The sequence below is a fragment of the Heloderma suspectum genome, chromosome 2, assembly GCF_057233095.1.
Source record: "Heloderma suspectum isolate Gila_16-S chromosome 2, 16-S_ref, whole genome shotgun sequence".
NCBI classification, from domain to species: Eukaryota; Metazoa; Chordata; class Lepidosauria; order Squamata; family Helodermatidae; genus Heloderma; species Heloderma suspectum.
In genome coordinates, this window is record NC_139459.1 from 248,785,519 (window position 1) to 248,805,953 (window position 20,435).

The 20,435-nt window shown below is 42.9% G+C and overlaps 1 protein-coding gene and 1 long non-coding RNA gene across 3 annotated transcripts in view; one reads left to right on the plus strand and one right to left on the minus strand.

Moving 5' to 3' along the window:
- The window catches only part of LOC146354367 (uncharacterized), a 60,654-nt gene extending 45,259 nt beyond the window's left edge, over positions 1 to 15,395 (minus strand). Inside the window, exon 1 of one of the 2 annotated variants that reach the window (XR_014788371.1) lies at positions 15,250 to 15,395. This is a non-coding gene — a long non-coding RNA (uncharacterized LOC146354367). Of the gene's footprint in view, positions 1 to 14,199; positions 14,232 to 15,249 lie in introns of those variants that run through there. The other variant, XR_014788372.1, reaches the window with a different exon arrangement.
- Positions 15,396 to 15,533: 138 nt separating this feature from the next.
- The window catches only part of CPEB4 (cytoplasmic polyadenylation element binding protein 4), an 88,695-nt gene continuing 83,793 nt past the window's right edge, over positions 15,534 to 20,435 (plus strand). The window contains exons 1-2 of the mRNA XM_084838709.1: positions 15,534 to 16,225; positions 16,572 to 18,596. Of these exons, the coding sequence (XP_084694835.1) occupies positions 17,472 to 18,596 (1,125 nt within the window). The 5' untranslated portion in view covers positions 15,534 to 16,225; positions 16,572 to 17,471. The remainder of the gene's footprint in view (positions 16,226 to 16,571; positions 18,597 to 20,435) is intronic.

Below are 20,435 nucleotides of genomic sequence, written 5' to 3' on the forward strand. Positions count from 1 at the left end.
GGGACTTCTCTGCCATTTCTGTGGTCATTGAGAAGGCAAGCCTCATTCAGCAGAGAAAACACCCCTTGACTGGGGCCATGGGCTGTGCTCTAGTGCTTCTTTTCAATGATATTTTAACAGTTGCTCCCTCAGCATCCTGCTCCAAAATGGCAATGAAACTTCTGGAAAACAGGAAGGGAAATGGTTGGGTCACTGAGGTCAGAGCGACACACCCACGAAGTCCGGGCTACACAACCCATGGGCAGGGCTAAGACAGCGAACCCAGTGCGATTGTGGAAACAGGTCAGTAATGGAGCTGCCATAACCGGGAAAAGTCGGACTATAAGCAGTCTCAGAAGAAGCAGTTTTTCAGCGATAAAATGCAACACTGGGGCTGAATGGCCACGATGTCATGGAACCACAGAGACCTCACAGCGCAGGCAGGTTGGAGTAAATCGCTGGTGGAAACACAGCCCAAGTAACCTCACTGAATTCAGTGTCCAAAACATGTCTTGAGAATCTCACAAACATTTTTATATGCATGCAGGAAAATGTCTATGAACATGGCCACCATCTTGTGTGACAATCATGTGAACATCTAAATTATGCTCTGATTACATGTGTCAGGAAGTTGCTGGATGTTGTGTGGCTTCCAAACAAATGTTGCACCACAAAATTGACACTTGCACAAATTTTACATTTGTACATGGCCAGACACATTTTTTCCCGACAAGGTGAGAGGCACAACATTACATTTTGTGCATAGTTAATTGCAAAGGTGGAGTGGGAGATGTGGGAGGAATATGATGGGAATTATAAAACATCTACTGTTTACCTCACTAATAAAACAGGATCCAAACCAGTTTTTAGCCTCTGGCAGCAGTGCTGTTGTTGTAATGAATAATGTTGCTTTTCAAGTACATCTGGTCTGGTGATTTCAGCAAGAGTTTCTTCCCACACCTGACCTGTACCATTTGCACTTTAAACTGATTTGTTTCCTATACTCACTGAACATCTAACAATAGCATTCTGACCTCTAAAGACACACAGACTCCTTCAGATTCACTCAATTTCCATTTGCTTAAGTATTTTGTCATTGTAAAAGTAGAATTTAACTTAAAAATAGAACCTAACTTAATCAAGGGATGGAAGCATAGTATTATCTTAATATATCCTATGTTGTGTCATTATTTTGAGGGTGCAATGAGACAGAAGGCTCCTAGTCCTACCTGTTTCTCTAAGGGTTTTTTTTTTTTTTCTGGTAAGAAAAAGGACAGAAGCAGCACTGGGAAAACACAAGAGGGTTACAAAGGGAAGATGATGTCATCTGGACCCCCCCCCCCCCGGTAAAATTCCATGAATGAGGCAGAGCAATGGCACAATAAAAGTCTTGTCTGGAAGCACCCTGTATTTTGTTACCATCCTTGAAGCTCTGGCAATGGAGCAGTTAGAAATATAATTAATGTGACATGTTCTTGAAAAAATATTTTTAATGTTGGTGTAAGTTATCTTTTCTCAAAGAGAAACAAGACAAATACCACAACAAATGGGGAGTATCATAGATCAGTGGCAGAGCACCTGTTTTGCTAGCAGAAGTTCCCAGGTTTAATCCCCATCCGTCTCCAGGTAGGGCTGGGAACAACTCCTGTTTAAAACCCTGAGATGCTGCCAGTGTAGACATTAAACTAGGTGGATCAATGGTCTGACTCAGTGTAAGGCAATTTCTTATGTTCCTAAATAAGTGAATGAAACATGAAGGGGAAAGGACAACTAATGGTCAGATCCTAAGGCTTGTGGTTGTATTTCAGATTTCACCAATGTTGCAGGCACATGTGTTATGTATAAACCACTTAGGGATTTTATTATATTAAGCGGTATATATGTATTAATAATTAATTAAATAAACATTTTTTTAGGATTGGAATACTTTGGTGGTGGAGAGGCAGTGAAGTTCCATAATTTTTGGGACCTGAGCTTTAATTATGATTTTCATATACTTTACCTGTCATCTGTGATTTAACAAGAATTTTCTTACTATTCTTTTGATTACGGGAAGCAAACTAGAGATGGAATAGCAGTTAGGATAGATAGTTAAAGAACTAAGAAAGTGTGTCAGGACGGGAAGGAATAGTCAATGAGTTCTTTCACATTCAAGGACTACAGTTTGCTTCGGAAATGTCTGCATCTAATAATAACTACAAAAGGTAAGTGGATTGTTTATTACACAAATGATGCATGCAGCCCCTGGAAATGGAGCACAGTGTTCAGGCAAGTACTTGTGGTAGTTATTATTAGATGTAGACATTTCTGAAGCAAACCAGAGTACAAATGGCTCTCATCCCTTCCTCTACCCCCCATTAGTAGACGATTGGAGCTGAAGTGTCTTGATCTCACCCAGAAGGAGGGAATGGAGAACAGTTTCAGGGGACCTTGATCCTGACACAGGCTTGAACCCTGAGAGTTCTCAGCTGATGATGAAATTAACATACTGGGTATTTCTGATGGAGCATCAAAGGACTCCATTAGGGACACACTCTCAGTTTCTATCGATCCCAAGGTATCTCCAGAGCTGATTCCAGTCATTAATGACTGCCCAGAATAGGAAACAAACTGTGGTCCCTAAAATGATTCTCCTCAACCCATGTTGCCGTTCCATCACATACCTGGCGCCCCCTCTTTAGTCCAAATTCTCCAGCTGCAGACAACTCTAAATGCAACAGAAAGAGACTACGACTGAAAGATGCGGATGTGGCCAAGGAACCCTAGTCCCATCCCCAAATATTTAAAAGATCAAAAGACTCTGTCCTTCACTGATGCAGTTTCAACTGCTGGCTTTCTACACTAGTTGGCCAACTTCTGCTTTAAATTAACCCTGCCACTCCTGTTACTCCAACTGAGCTCCTTTCTGACTGGCAGCATTAGCTGGGTTGTTTTTGCCATCTTTGTCCTTAGACACAAGGCTGTAACCAAGCTTGATGTAGAAGTGCTTGTTTAGCTCCCCCAATCTTTGCCACTCATACTTTGTGCCCAAGACCAGGGGAAGATTCAGATGCAGGGAGAAGGAGGGGGAAAAGGGTGGGGAAAAAGGAAGTGCATGAAAAAGGGAGTTGTTGTGATCCTGCATTTAAAACGGAAGCAGAAAGCCCCATTTTAAGTGCAGGATTTTCGGCTGGTGTAGAGATGCCCCAGGACTACCAGATAAGATATGCCAACCTAAGTACTAAGAGCCTTCATCTACCAGTTGCTACACAGGACCTCTAAGGCTTTTAGACTTAGGATCAATCAGGAACCTCAGAGAGGACACAGAAGAGGAAAAGGCTCACTTTAATAGGTCCCCAGGAGGATTGACGCTTACCCCCCCCCCTTCCTGTTTCCCTTAACAGGAGAAGACAGGGCAGGCAGAGAGATACAGGATGAAGTCAAGGATTTTGTACTCCAGCTCTTGTTCATTTGTTAAAAGCCAAACCCATGCACACAATGAAGAAATTGGAGTGCATGAATGACAACTGGAAAATTATAAATTAGAGTCACAGGAGAACTGATCCTCATGTGCCCATTATTACCTGTTGTATTTTCTTATCACAGAGACACCTATGGTCTTCCAGGTTTACTTCCTTACATGTTGTCAAAATACTTATCAGCAATTTTCTATTATTTACTAGATCTAAAATTACCAAGGTCTATTTTATAATGCCAGGCTTCGTGTTTAATGAAAGCCATGCAATATTCGACTAGTGTAACTAATTCACAGTGCAATGCTATGCATATTTACTTGGAAGTAAGTCCCACTGGATGCAATGGAGCTTACTTTCTACTAAGTGTGTTTAGGACTACAGCATAAGGCTGCACTTCTAGATACCTTTACTTAGTAGTAGGCCCCACTGAACTCAGTAAAAGTTGGTTTAGGCTAAAATATGCATGGGACTGGGCTGTAATAAAGTACAAATTTAAAGTCCTATTTCAAATACTAACTGGATTTTAAGCACAGATTAAAGTTCTACTGACTTTGTTATGTATTAAGCAAATGTTGTCCTAAACCTGTTCATTCCTCGAGGCCTTGAAAAATGTTTCAGAGTGACAAATTAAGGGGTGACCTCCTGCATTACAGCAACAGAATATTTCATATCCAAACCAGATTTTCAGCAGCTAACTAGAATCAGATGATCTCATATACATGCCACCGACAGTGACAGAAGGTGAAGGAAACACTTCCAGCATTGTTAATTTCCTCTTCCCCCTTCCACCAGATAGGTATGCCACCTTTACTCCAGTGAATTGCTATTGATGTTGTTCCACAATGAGTAATTAAGGGATTTTTTGCATTAAATCTGTCATCTCTTGTGGTTAACTATCAATCCTCCAACAGCAAAAGAACTAGCATCCCAGCATGCCCCACATGACTAAAGAGGTTCTTTAGGTGCTACAATTGGGAGTAAGGTTTCTTGCAGTAATACAACCTGGGATTATGCAGGTACGAAAGCGTTCTTCAAAGAAGTTAACCATATCAGATAGAGCCATTTGGGTTCTGATTCCTCCCAGTTCTCAATTACTGTGCTCACGTACCTGCAAAAATGTTTTGCACCACATTCTTTCAACAGTTACATGCTATTGTGCTAGTGCAGAGGTAGGCAGGCACGCCCTATCCCAAATATGCATAAACTGGCATAGCAGGTCCTGCGATCAGGTCATAAACCTGGCTGTTTATTTGCTAATTAAGGAAGAAGCAGTTACAGAAAGATCTATTGTCAACCAGCTACAGTATTCAATAGGCATATTCCCTTCTCTTTGCTACAAAGACTGATTTATGAGATTGGATTTGCCCTCTATCAGTCATATTTTGGTCCCAAGTACATTGCTGTTAATGGATTTTCACTGTTTTGTATTACTATATAAAAGACAGAGGATCTGGCACAATGCAGATTTGCTTCATTTTACCAGGTTCTAAAATAATATTAAATTTAAGCTTCAACAGTAAAGAGGCTGGGAGATTGGGGCGTGGCAGGGTGTGTGTGTGAATCCCATGGCACTCTAACTTGTCTCTCTAGATGATTTTGATGCTTGTGAATTCCATTTAAAAGACTAATCTGTAAACGACTTATTATCAAGAAAAGTTATTTGTTTGCACTCATCAAGCTTTAAACTTGGAAGCGTAATGTGGAACTAATTCCTTTTAACTAACTAATCAGCATGTTTCATTCATAAGTTGGGATTTATCAATATAGCACATGAAAGGAGAGAACATATTATTATTTCAATTTAGATAATATGCAAAAAAACCCACTGTGTTTGTAATGACCTGCTTTCACTGAATATAATCAAGCTGCAAAGCTCTATTACAGGCTGGAAATAGCGGCAGCTTACTTTAATGAGATTGCTGGCTCTAGGCCCCAGCTGTTCAGTGCAGGGCTGTCCCCTTGCTCTATGACCTACCAATATGTGCTGTCACCAGTAATGAGACAGACTTGGTTTCCTAGCATGGGGAAAAACTAGTAGGCATTTGCTCTTTCTACCACCCCAGCAGATGCCCGAACTTCTTTTTTCCCCATTGCAATGAAGGAAAATGTGGAATATTAAACATGCTCATCTTCTTCCCATGCTTAGCCTTGGATGTATGAAGTAAATCCTGCAACCCATAATATTAAAAATCTTAAACTTAAGATTTTCATTTTGCCCCTCCAAAGTATACTGAAAAATTGCTGCTTACAGGCATTATGTGGCATTATCAATATGATGCAATTTTATATGGCTTTGTCATGCACACTCCTGAACCACGGCCCTCTAGTATTTAGCAAGACACGGCAATAGGTTATTACAAACTGTAGACTAGAGTTTGAATTCTCTGGATTTTGTGAATTTATGCTAGATCAAAAGCTGCAACGGGAATGTGCCAGGAGGAGTTGGAAAATCTGCACCTGAGCTGCATAAAACAGCAGATTGCAGATGCTCTTGTTGTTAATACAGAAATACAGCCTAGAGACTACCCGTCCCAACAAGCAATTATCCATCTTCATCAGAGCAGCCACCTCACTATGATCAAGAGAATCTAGGGTTTTCATATACATAACCTCTGATTATTCCAGCCTTGACATATGACATTGGAGTCTCTTTAAAGTCTTTGTTGGAAAACACAGGGCTAAATAGGACATAATACATTTGGAATTCATGGGACCTTGATTTATTGCAAGAGATGAAATCAACTGTCTTCTATATCATGCCAGGATGTACTTTGAGAAAAATGCAACATTGTATTTGTTTGTGGTTTCATTTGCTGCACATTTGCAGAAAACTATACTCTCCTACCCCACACTCAGGTCTACATAGGCTGCAATCTTATATACACTTGAGAATAAGTCCCACTGAACTCCATGAGACTTACTTCTCAGCAGACATGCGCAGGATTACAGACTTGGTTCGCATGATCAGTGGCCCACCATGTCTTGTTTAAGCCACAGTGAGCCATGGAGTGCGTCAGGCGTTTTTTGAATACTCAAGCCATGGCTGCAGCTTGTCATGTTGTCCGAACAGACCATGGGTTACGTGAGGGTTGTTTAACCCTTGCACAACCCATGCCTGTAGCTTTAATATTCAAAATGGCCACTGGCATGTACTGCAGCCCACCGCAGTGGCTTATCTGATCATACGGACCAGCCCCATGTGTGTGTGTGTGTGTGTGTGTGTGTGTATACACACACACACACACACACACACCTTGTTGGTCCTCCTCAGCCATCCCTGAGTTATCACCAGGCAACCAAACAGCAGTTAATACAGAATAGACCAAATTTAGAGACTATTTTTGTTTCAGATGCCACCCAAGCAAAATTTTACAGAACAATCTTATACATGTTTACTTGGAAAAAGGCCCCATTGTGTTTAGAGGGGCTTACTCCCAGGTAAATCTGTATAAGATTACAGCTTTAGACCCCTAGCAACAGGAGGCAAGCTCTTTTGTACACACATAGTCTTTGTCTGAAGCAAGGTGCAACTGCAGTTCCTGTTTCCTGCATTGTGTTGTTTCTCTGATCAGCTACTGCAATACCAAAGGCTAGTTCCATGAACTCAGTAAACCATTTAAATTGTGCACAAGGCACATTTATGTGTGTTAATAGTGTCATTTAATAAAGCTGCTTTTGCTATTTTCCTATGATTGCATTAAGGTATTGACATACTCTCATATGTTAAACAAGCTTTTAATAGAATTCGCTGCCTTCGAGCCTTGAATCTCTCTCTCCCCCTCTTTTTTTTAAAGACATCACTGCCCAAAGAACTATTTCAGATGTAGTAATTATGTAATATTAATGAACAGTATCACATGCAGTTGTATTTGCAAGGCCTTTAATGTGGTGCAAGAGATTCATTGTACATAATGTGCTTCTTGAGAATGACCTGATGCTGCGAAAATGCCCCAGGTTTAACGGCTCATGTAATATATAACAAATGCATAAATAATTGAGAATCAGAAATAGGTAGTATTTTAAGAGTAGTAGCATTCACGCCGATGTATATAAAAGTCTGGCAATTAATTCCATGAAAGCCTAACATTTCTCTCACCCTTGGCAAATATATCCTGGATAAAACAAGGGAATGAAAGGAGTGGACCAAAATAAGCAACGCCCCATGCTGTTTTGACTTTATACATTACTGATGTTTAACAGACTCTTCTGTCAGTTGTCCTTTCTACCATTCTACATGAAGACCCCTGTTGTATGTGACATCCTAGAAACGTCAGGAAAATGCATCACTGGCCCTCTGACCCTAGTGGCCTCCTAGTCTAAACTGCATTGTATAACTTCTGTTCTAATTATGTACCCTCCCCACTTGCACCATTTCAGTCTATTTGAAGCTGCTAATTTATTTTCAGTGATGCTGCAGGCCCAAAAGGTTGATGTTGGACCAAAGAATGTGCTACAGCTGTACCTCAATTTTATTTATTTTGTGAATTTGCATCCCAACATTCCACCAAAAAGTGCTCAAGGTGGCTGATAGCAATAAAATACAAAGTGAAAGGCAAAATAATACAAAAACTTAAAACAAATCAGGTAAAAACATCAATAAAAACAAGTAAAAACAGTTTCAGCAAAACAGTATCTCAACAATGATAAATAAGCAGATGTGGCTGACAGCTTCCCCCCCGCCTCCATCCATTATCAGCAATTAAGAAGTCAGGGGGTTGTTTACAATGCTGTGTGCTGACTGACAAGGCTGAGGTCTTGGCTTTCCTCAGACCAGATGATACTCTGACAGTTGTAATCCACAAAAGGTACTCAAGTAGCCTGTTCCCCATCTTAAAAGGAAAAGCATCTTCCAGAAAATCATATTCATTCAGAGAGTCTCTATAATAGGAACATATGAAGCTGCCTTATAGTTAATCAGACCATTGGGTCTATTTAACTAGTACTGGCAGCACTGACTGGCAGCAGCTTTCTAGGCTTTCAGGCAGTTTTTCTGCCCTACTTGGATATGCCAGGGATTGAACCTGGGACCTCTTACATGCAAAGCAAGTGCTATACCACTGAATTACAGCCCTTCCCTTTTGAAGGTAGATGGTATTAGAGACTTAGAAGGGAAATGGAACCTCTCAGGTATTAGAAGAACCATGACAGACATGGATATTGAAACAGAGATGTGGGAAATGTCTAGGTAACTAATATATTTGTAAAGTGGATTTTGGCATGTATGCTTTATATTTTATTTTGTTTGAAACTGAGGTAATATGCCAGACATCACTGAGCTGTATATGCTCTGCCTTTTACCCCACTGAATCCCACTCATAGTAGCTGCCTGCTACAACAACATAAACACCTTTGCTTTCCATTGGCACCAAATGGTTCCTGATGAGCATGTGTACTGACTGCTGAACCAGGGCCTAGTTTGGCAAGACAAGGGGCCAAAATAGTATTTTATTCTAATAAAACATGCTTGATAATGTGTTAAATCCAGAGATACTGACCCAAATGGGATAGCTTCTCAAGGCAATAGGAGTGGTGGACCAGACTACTTACAAAATAGGGGAAGAGGGCTAAAGAGGAACATGGATGGGACATAGGCTCCTAGAACAGGTGTAGGCAATTTGTGGCCTTCTAGATGTTCCACAACTTCCTACCATCCCTCACCATTGGCTATGCTGGCTAGGGCTGATGAGTAGTAGGCCAAAATGTCTGGAGGGGCCACAAGTTTCCCACCCCTCCCCTAGAGCTTGCCACCAGTTCAAGGCTCGGAAGAATGTCAGACATTGTCCACTGACCAATTTCTGTTGGGATTCTTGCAAATAATTCTTGGTGGACCATGGTCTGTTCCAGCAAAGCACTTCCTGTGTTCTTAAGCAAGGGTACATATCTAGGATCTCTTAAAGCACGTATGTGATGCTTAAGATTCTGAGTGTGCACTCTTGCTTTTTCTATTAGAAATCTAGCTTAAAAAATTGTTTTTAGAAAAAATCAAAAGGAGACCATGTAAGGCAGGTCAGCCCACTCATGCTGTAGTCTAAGCCTCAGCACTTCTTTAGGCTGACTGCTTCTGAGAAGCTGTCATATGTGAGAGACAGTGTGGTGCAAATAGTGATGCTGTGTGAATGTTGGGTTCCCACAGGGAAATTCAAGTGAAATGCAGTTAAGCTCACTGAATGGCTAGAGCAGAAGGAAGTCACCCAGGCAAAAAGCAGGACACAAACTGGGAAGGATGCCTTGGCTCATGCAAAGATTTATGGTCATGTGATCCCTGTTTTTCTGGGTGGTCAGGGAGGGGGAGTTAACCCATTTGTGGATGCCCCCCTCACACCAAACTCAGGACCACTGTCTCACAAAAGGCTGCTTCCTATACTCCTAGGAAGCAAAAGCACTTCTGCCTGAGATTCTGGGGAGCCACTGCCAGTCAAAGTAGGCAGTAGTGACCTATATGGACCAGTGGTGTGGCCTGATATAAGGCTGTTTTTTACGTTCCTGGGATAAGCCTGGGACTGGCTTCAACCATATATTCTTCTTCCCAGCCAGCATTCCACCTTCATCTTAAAATTTGCAGGACAATTTTATGTATGACAAGTTTCTTATATGGATATCACTTCTGCGTGTGAAATTACATGTAATAACCATCATATGTGTTTAACAATATGCATATTACACTGTGTGCATATGCTGTGGTAATCTCCTTCATAATCAAGGTATCCTGATGTGAGCACACTTCAGATGTGACAGTGAAAATGGAGCATCTACACAATTTCCTAGATGGAAATGCCCAACAGGCAGGAAATTTTGTGTGTAAGCCCAAAAAGGTTGGCTCAGAGGTTTATTTCAGAGGGAGTGAACAGTATGAATCAAGAAAAGTGTTAACAATATTCAGTGAATATTGAATTACTGAATGTTATTTATAGTGGATGCTGCATTTCTCCAGGTACATAATCCATCCTTTTCACTATCATGCTTCAGAAATGTTGCTGGGTGTCTGGTTTGAATAAGCGTTCCAAGAACTGGATCTAGCAAAAAATGGAAAAAATGTATTTGTGTGTGTGTGCACGCACATGTGTGTGTGTCTGTGTATGTATGTATGTGTGTGTGTGTGTGTATATATATATACACACACACACACGCATGTGTGTCTGTATGTCTCATTTGTGTGCTTAGAGAATTATGAACAGAATATTTGCAGGGTAGTTGAGAGTTTTTGTAATATGCATACCAGTGCTGGTGGGAATGGAGAAGAAAGGCAAGGAAGCTGGAGTGGGCTGGAGCGGGCTGGAGCAGGTAGGAGCAGGTTATATGGGGAAAGGGATGAAAAAATACATCTAACATAATGTCAAGGTGCAGCAGTGGTTTGCTTTAGCTTTGCACATTCACTTTGCATAATAGAACTCTGGTTTACTAATCTTCCAGGCATATTGCAATATGCATCTACACTTGCAAGCTCTTTGGGATGGGCTGAGAAAAGGCTTTAGGGATTATTGGTTAAGGCTGTGGATTTTTTTTAAAGATTGTTTTTAAAATTGCCATTGAAGCTTCTTCTCCTTAGTATTAGTATTTATAGGGTTCCAGAATTCTGCACTAAAAACAAATCCAAATCCGCAATCAGATACCCACATTTCCACAGATTTACATGGTGTTCCTCATTTATTCTACTAGTAAAATCTGGGGATTTGCACAATATTGCTATGCACTTGCCAGTTCCCCTAAAGTTGAGCAGTTTCAGAGGCAATGTTACAATGTTTATTTTGGAAAAGACAGTGTGCTGGAGACTTATGCCACATTTGTAATATTTAATTTACAAAGGTACAAGCAGAGCGTAAGTGGAGAACATGCACTCCTCCAGCAGGTATACTGGCCCCTGTATCAGATTTCCAGACAGCAGCTCTAGCATTTCCTCCCCTAAGACTGCATCCCAGTTTAGCGAATTCCAGCCAAACCTTCAGCTCCCTCTTCACCAAATTCAGACATTTCGGGTAAAACCGTAGCGGTAGACCAGGGGTGGACAATGTGGTATCCCCTGGATGTTTTGCACTACAACTCCCATAATCCCTAACCACTGACCATGCTGGGGGCTGATGGCAGTTGGAAGGCGTACCATGTTGCCTACCCCTGTGATAGACCAATTCAAAGCAATCAAGACAGTCTAAACGTATAACAGTACAGATTTTTAGCAGTGTCTGAGATGGTGAAAAGGAATTGAACTGAATAAAGGGACAGGGAGCATGCCATATGGACTGGCATGGTGAAAGAGGCTAGAGTTTTAGGAAATATAGATGGCTTAGGGTAGGGGGTAAACATATCTCCACACTGAGATTCATAAACAGCTAAGTCCACTCCCCTCTATCACCTAACTTGTTCTGAAAAAATGATGAGTCTTATGACTCAATTCTAAATATGATTTAGTTTAAAATCTACTTACGTGGTGACATTTACAAGTTAAGACGCTTGGAAAATGGAACAGTAATAAATTTCATACTGCAGGTGAAGGGGGGAGGTGAGACTGCTTAGTGCAAGATGGCTGCTTGCAAAACATATAAAAGATGTAGGACATGAAGTCTTACATTCACTCTCGTTTGTTATGCTTAATACAAAGGGTTGCTCATGCCGGACAGCAACAGGTAACTGCTATGGCAATGATGTCCAGTGGAATCCATTGAATGTTTTCTTGGAAGTAAATCCCACTAAGGTTAGTGGCACTTACTCCCACCTAAGTGTGCATAGGATTGCATTGCAAGGCCACTTGTTGTAGCCAAATGAGTTTGTTGCACCAATGTTTCTGGATTCAGAGGTTGCTCTGTGGTCTAGTTTTATAATTTTTAGAAATCAGAGCAGATGAGAATCACTTTCTTACACCACACTCCTACACAACATACTGCTTGGAATTCAGTTATCTGCTGCAACAAGGGGGTGAAGGCTTGATTCTATATCGGTTGATTTCTGCATGAGTTTAGCTACTTTATGTAAAAAGTTATTTAAATGATTCCAAATATATTACCACTTTTTCAGTACTGGAATTATTGTTAGATGAAAAATACCAGTGCCATAAAATGCAGAAGCTGAATTATGACCCAGCAAATGTTCATATAAACTATCACTATAATGATGTCTTCCAATAGGTACTTGAGCTGGATGGTGACATTTGGTAGCAGGAGAATCCTGTTTCTAAATCTTCTGAAAAGGAGGACTATTTCAGAATTGCTTGAAAACCATGGTGGGTTGCGATACATGCTGGTGACCATTTTGAATATTCAACCACTGGTGTGGGGTTGCCATAGTTTGCTGTATTATCCGAACCTGGGCAGAAGAGTTTGTTGAAGGAGGAAACAACCCTCCCAAAAGCCTACAACAGACCATGGGTTATTGGTGGGTTGTTTCTCCAACCACTGCTGCCTGGGTTCAAATGACATGGCAAACCATGGCAACGCTCTGCTGGTGGTTGAATATTCAAAAAGTCCACCAGCACATGCTGCAACTCACCACAGCTTTAATAAGCGATGGTGGGCTGAGGTGATCATGTGAACCCACCATGGTTTGTGGCATGTGCAGGGTGTGCATGGGCGCCTGTTGCATAACCCAAACCCCACTCGTAGGCTGTGTTGTCTGAAACCAGTGAGGGTGGGCTGTTGGCATTAACAAACCAGCCACAACCCTAAACAGCCTATGGGTTGTGGGTGGTTTGTACATCGACTGGATACATGTTCAATGTAATGTGTGGACACCCTTCTATTCACTTAAAAATGGGGGGGGGGGAGAAAAGACTGCAAGCCTATGCATATTACTCAGATTTTGAGGGAAATGGACCATGTGGAGAGAACCATCCCTGTGTGCTCTGCTTCCCAACAGGATCGCTGAGGGGGGGACAGCAGCTTTCATCAAGTTCTGCAAGTGTATGTGAGAGTGTGTATGTCTTCGTGTGTGTGTGTGTGTGAGAGAGAGAGAGAGAGAGAGAGAGAGAAAATGGGTGGATTGGCCCAAAGGGGTTGAGTGGGGGCAATTCAGTCAGGAACCCTGATAAGGCAACTTGATTAGGAGGCCAAAGGGGAGTCAACTCACAGGTTATTTTTTTGCTCTGCTCGTTGCTCATCTTCCCCGTTCTTTCTTTTTGGCTTCTGAAAGGGGCTGCAAAAATATAATTTCAGGTCCAGATATTGCACAAACTACAATAATGCAATACCTGCTTGTAACCTCATTGTCCTGGAAGCAGGGAGAAGTGTATTCTCTAGGATTTTTAACACTGGCAAGGGCTCCAGGCAATAAGAATTCAGGGTGCATTCACCAGCCTAAGGTGAAGTTGGTCAGGAGTACCAACCCAGGAAAGTGTCAGGTAGTTAGCACAGTGGAAAATCCCCCACAGTAAAGTCTATGTTAACCTTCCCCAGCCTAGTGCCCTCCAGATGTGTAGCTCCCAGCATTCCTGACCATTGGCCATGTTGGCTGGGACTGATGAGAATTGAAGTCCAACACATTTGGAGAGCACCAGGTTGGGTGAGGTTTGTCAAGACCTACCTTTCTTGTCTAAAGAGTCAGAAGTGTCCCAATAGCTGACTTACCCTGACAGATATGTCCCCAGAGTAATACAATACTACCCTGAGGAAGGATTTACCAACAGAGAGTGGAAGAGGTGGAGGAGATTGCATACCACTAGAAACTAGATACTGGACTTACCCAAATAGAAGCACAAGGTGAGAAGGAAGGGGAAAACCTATACAAATACTTGAGGCTGAAAGAACCGGGGTGGGGGGTGGGGGGAGGCATAACTTCTTACCTTAAAGCAGCAAGACCCAGTCAGTAATATAGCTAGAGGAAAACATATAATAAAATACCTATTCACTTACTTATAGGTCGATGTAATTATGGAAACTACGGACAAAGGGTGGGTTTGATATTCGCCTACCAGGGGACCCACCCACAGGGTATAATAATGATGGACTCTATTTGCATGCATTGGCAGGGTAATGTTTTAAATGTTTACAAACTCAGGAGAAAATATACATATACATATATTTAAATAAGACTTGAGTTAGAAACATCATGAATGCCTGTCTTTGCTGCTACTTTTTGTTTTTTGGTAGGCACACGGGGGCTGTGGTGCATGCAGGGCTCCCATTTTGAGTATGCAACCCATGCTAGGGGGTTGTCATGTTGTATGTATCTGGTGAGCGTGAGTTATGCGAGGGTTAAATAACCCTTGCACAACCTGTGGTCTGGTTTAGTGTGGGCTGTATATGCAACCGGTTTGCTGTGGGTTAAATAACCCATGATGAGGACAGCATGCTGTCCAAACCTGGTCACAGCTACCCAGTCACAGCTACACTAAAATCCTAGATTTCTCAATGGGACAGCATTTACTTCCCACTGGGGAAAACACAAAGGGCTAAGACAATGAACCAGCGGGTATGTCAATCATCACTATGATTTCAATGGCTAAAAACGGTGAAAGTCTGAAGGGGCCTACTTTGTCTTTTTAATGCAAGCTGGGAATCTGGGAATTATGGCTCATGGGAGGGACAACTGCCCCCATTCCAACCTCTCCCCCGCCGGAGGGGTAGATCCCCACGCTGCCTCCCCCTCCAAAGTGAACCCGACTACAGCAGCAGCTTAACTAAGCACCAGGCAGATGCGCCATTCTCGACCCGCTCCAACCAAACAGGGTCCAGAGCACCAACAGCTGGACAGGCCAGGCGCACCACTTTCATAATGACCGCAATTTTTTAGAATAGTAAAGTTAAGACGCAAACCCCCAAACCAAACCAAGACAAAATCTGCGCGGTTAAATCCCAAGAAAATGGCCTCCACTAAGAATTCCCACCCATACCTTTCTTTCGAATCAGCAGCCACACAGCTCAACCAGTGAGTTCTTCACCACAGCAACCAGGAGGCCGCATCCCCCTCCCCGCACCTAGCCAGTCAACGAACACACAACGGCCCTCGGCCAACGGCACGCTCAGCCTCACGACGTTCGAACTCGCCCCGGCAACTCCCGCTCACGTGCCTCTGCAGTGCGCATGCGGGAGCTGCTGGTGACGGCTGTCCAATCGGGGGCAGCGAGGTGGGTGGGTGTATGGAAATGATAGGTAGCGGGCAGCACTGGGCTCCATTGCACCAGTGCGGTCTAGAAAGAGACGGGGGAGCGGGGGCAAGCAGAACCCCCAGGATCGACAGTGAGAGGCCGTCACCGTTCTGCCCGTGGCCGGGGGACAGAGAAGGGGGCGTGGCCGCTGCCAGAGAAGGAAGAGAGTGGGAGGCGTGGCTTCTCTGAACCGGAAGTGCCGCGCTGCCTCTCTCCAGCTGGTTGTCATTTCGATCGGAGGCTTGGTCCTGTAGAGACGACGGCTGCGGCGGCGGCTGCGGCGGCCGGGCCGGAGTGGCGAACCGGCGGATTGACAGGAGAGCCCAGCGCCTCGAGACTTAATAGGAGACCCCCCCCTCCGCCTCCCGCCCGATCCACGATTGTTTTACATGAGGGGCAAAGAACGACGCCGGGAGGAGCCAAGGCGGAGGAGAAGCACCCGCCGCAGCAGCAGCAGCAGCAGCCCCGGAGCATCGGCAGCGGGAGGAAAAGCAGGACCCCTGGGAGCCGCTACCGCTACCATCTCCGCCTCCCTCTCCTCCTCCTCCTCCTCCTCCTCCTCAGGAGCCAGCAGGCTTGATAACGCCCCTCCCTGCTCTTTCGCCACTAAGCGATCCTCGTGACCCTCCTCCCTTGAGAAACCGGCTCCCATGGGGGAGAGAGGAGCCCGGCTCCCTGCCAGCGCCGTCCCCTCCCCGACGGAGACTGCTTCCCTCTTGAGGTAAAGTCCTTCCCTCTGCGCGGGTGGGGGCGAAATCCCTACTGTGTTCCATGCTCCCCACCGCCCAACCCTCTGAAAGACCAAGGGCGGCATCAGACCCACATTCCCCGCCCTCGCCCTTCGAAAGAGGCTCATTAGAAGAAGCTCCCCCCCCCCCCCGCTAAATATTCGCAGTACAAGGATCTGAGTCCGGTCCTCCTCCCTTGCTGTCGCACAATAAATTATTCTGCTGATGGCTCTAAACCCCCCCCCCCCCATCAAACCTCCGCTTCCCCGGTCTTGTTCCTCCAACCTCCCTCCAAACACTTGACTGCTGAGTTTCTGAGGTGAAAATTTTCCCCTGCAGGCAGCCACGATTCATCTGAAGGACACGCAAATATCGGATCATAATAGGAGGCGAGCTTCGAAAAGCAGGAATCCACCCAACCGGCAGCAGCAAGAATCCACCCTTCTCTGCACAACTCACTCCGTACACATACACGCAACACGCACTGAATGCCGATGTCTAGAGATTAAAAAAGGAACAAATCCTCCCCCTTCATGTAGAAAGGCCTTGTCAGAAGGGCATCCGCATAGAGCATATAATTCGTAGAGTTCAGCCAGGCAAAGGCAGTAGCAGCACAGGTCGGGGTGGGGGGAAGCCCTCCTGTACAACCTGCTCCCCCATTGAAATCCTGAGGTAAAATCTTTACATTTTCAGCAGCAAAGACTGTTAGAATAGAACACAGATATATATTAGATTATATAGAATTTATTAAATTATTCCAGATTTAAATATATTTTTGGAGCTGTGAAGGAGTGAGGAGTGCCAGATGTCATGGTATCTTTTTTTCCATTAATGTGTACATGGGCAGGTTGAGGCGGTTGATAAGGCAAGAAGTTTTTTTTTTTAATCTCTTTTTTGTTTTATTCCCAGGAGCTTTCTTTCATCCCCACTTCATTCTTGTGCATTTCCTTTTAGGAAAAGGAAACCTCTTATTTTGTTAACCAAAGATTTACTTTCTATTCCTTCTGGCTATCAGAAGGAAGCGAACACCAATTGACCCATGTCAATATTTTAAGTGATCTCACTTATAAGAATCCAGGAATAATATCCAAATCAGATATCTCAAGTGGGTAGGTAGAAAAGAAAGGAACATCTCTGATAAAATATATTTTCTATTCTCTTGCTTTAGCAGAGGAAGAAAAGCATTTTAAGGTTTGTTTGTTTTCTTTCCAGGCGGAATTCAAATCCTACATAAAATAAATGGGGGATTACGGGTTTGGCGTGTTAGTGCAAAACAACACCGGGAATAAGTCAGCTTTTCCAGTCAGATTTCATCCACATCTGCAGCCTCCACACCACCATCAAAATGCAACCCCCAGCCCTGCTGCTTTTATAAATAACACAGCTGCCAATGGCAGTAGTGCTGGGTCAGCTTGGCTCTTTCCTGCTCCAGCTGCCCATAACATTCAGGATGAGATTCTGGGGTCAGAAAAATCTAAAACTCAGCAACAGGAAAAACAAGACTCCCTAGAAAAACAGCAGCTTTCCCCTAGTCAAAGTCAGGAAGCAGGCATGCTGCCTGAATCCGAGAAAGCTAAGTCTGAAGAAAACCCGGGGGATAATTCTTCTGAGAATGGCAATGGGAAGGAGAAAATAAGAATAGAATCGCCAGTGTTAACAGGATTTGATTATCAAGAGGCTACAGGGCTAGGTACGTCAAGCCAGCCCTTGACATCTACTGCATCTTCTCTGACTGGTTTCAGTAACTGGTCAGCAGCTATAGCTCCTTCTTCGTCAACAATAATCAATGAAGATGCGAGTTTCTTCCACCAGGGAGGAGTCCCTCCTGCTTCGGCTAATAATGGTGCTCTGCTGTTTCAGAATTTTCCACATCATGTCAGCCCTGGTTTTGGGGGTAGCTTTTCCCCTCAGATTGGACCCCTCTCCCAGCACCACCCTCATCACCCCCATTTTCAGCATCATCACAATCAGCATCAACAACAGAGGAGGTCTCCTGCAAGCCCTCATCCACCTCCATTTACACATAGAAATGCTGCTTTTAATCAACTGCCTCATCTTGCTAATAATCTTAACAAACCACCTTCTCCATGGAGTAGCTACCAAAGCCCATCACCTACACCTTCTTCTTCATGGAGTCCCGGTGGCGGTGGTGGATATGGTGGGTGGGGTGGGTCCCAAGGGCGAGACCACCGCAGGGGACTGAATGGAGGAATAACACCCCTGAACTCCATCTCGCCCCTGAAGAAGAATTTCCCAAGTAATCACATCCAGTTGCAGAAGTATGCACGGCCCAGCTCTGCGTTTGCTCCAAAATCTTGGATGGAAGACAGTTTGAACAGAGCTGACAATATATTTCCTTTCCAGGTGAGATTATTTTACTAATACCAGATAGAACTGTATACATAAAAGTTTGTATGAATAAGAAGGGTGTATCTTTTTTTTTCATTGTTTCTCTGATTAGAGCTACACAATTCAGGACTTCTATTTTTAAAACACACATCTAATATGCAGCTCATTCTGTGACATTTCAAGTATTATGATTGCTCATCTCGGAATCCGGCATGTTTTGTTTAGTGTTTGTCAAAGAAATAACTATAGCCAAATAGCACATCTATTACACCATTAGCTTACTGTCAAATTAGTGTACCTGTTGAATAAAACAGTTGCAAGAGGAATTATTGGAATAATAAGTGGGGTGAATAAAATAAGTCCTAAAATGCCGGAACAACTGAAAGTCTGAGGCTTTTTTAAACCATATGACAATAGAGTGTTCTGTGTGTGGCAAACAATAACTGGATCCTAAAACTGGTCTACTATGTGTACAGCTTTGTATTGCAAAATTTATCTTTCATTTGATCGGAATGCTGTACAATTTTTTTAGTCCACTTGAAATTACAGTTTTCCTATAAAAGGTTGAGCTGGTCTCCTCCAGCAAGGGCAACAAATTTTAATGGTAGATTATAAGTCATTACTAAAAATAGATGTGGAGTCATTTCAGACATTGGCCTATTTGGTTCAAATGTGTCCATATGCTGTCAGAAAATGGGCTGTCAAATGTACTGGGAATTTTTCTCCAGTTTGTGAAGGTTAATTACCATTAAAATTGCCAGCCAGGTAGTAACAGTGAAAATCTGGAAAATAACTTCTTTGGATTTGTTGTCTGTGATTAAGCTTGGTGGGTTTAATTATTTTATACATGGGATCTTGAAATCTTAGGATTCGTGAGTGGGGTGTTAAAAAGAAGCAAAGATTGCAAAATTATTGTATTTCTAGGCATGGTATAAACAAATACATGATGTGACCTAGTTTTGTTGTAATTTGGAATGAAAAAACTAGTAGAGCAGAAGAAACCTGTACTTGTATTAAATACAGTCTTAAAGATCTAAATATATTTTATAATCTAGTTATACTGCACAGAGAATGACATTTCTTGTATTATCTCACGTATCTGGCCTATGCAGCTTTCTGGGAAGACCACTTTCATTAGTGAGGCTTTTTTAGTTCATGCTACATAGTCAGAAGTCTTGAAATAATTTTGAAGCCTGGAAGCAATATAAAGGTTCATGCAGAAGACCAAATTTAACCTCAGAAATCATTAGTCCTAGGAATCAGCTGTAGTCCAGGGTAGGGGTAGGGGGCATGCATGAACCTCACTGCAGAAAGACTTGGCTGTTAAATTCATTCTGTACCATTATAACGTAGAGGAGCTACACTGTGACAGAATAAAACTGTGTCCTTGATTCTATAGTTAAGGCCTCAAACCTATGGATGTCGAAAGTAGGTATCTTCTTTTGGCACAGAATTTCTTGGTTGCTACACTTTGGATTATGTTCCCAGTCTTGACACATGGTTCTCTGATATTTATCGTTGTCAAAAATAATTTGTGGCAGTATGTTGGTGTCTGTTTACCTAAGCAGTAAATTGAAGGATATATCATGGCCAAATCTGATACAACTCTGTGTCTAGCAAAAAGGAAAATATTTTAATGAAATGCTTTCTAGTTTTTGGTATTGCTTATGTTCTGCACTGAGCAAGACAAGTGCAGGGCATCAAAAGAGTCCAGTATTGCAGATCCAGAAAATTCTTCAGTGAATTTCAAAATAATCTGGGTATTTGCCTTTGGCAAAATGAAATCCACAGTACTTCCCCACCCGTTTCACATAGAATACTTTGGTTGCTTTAAAAATGCCTAAAAACAAATGA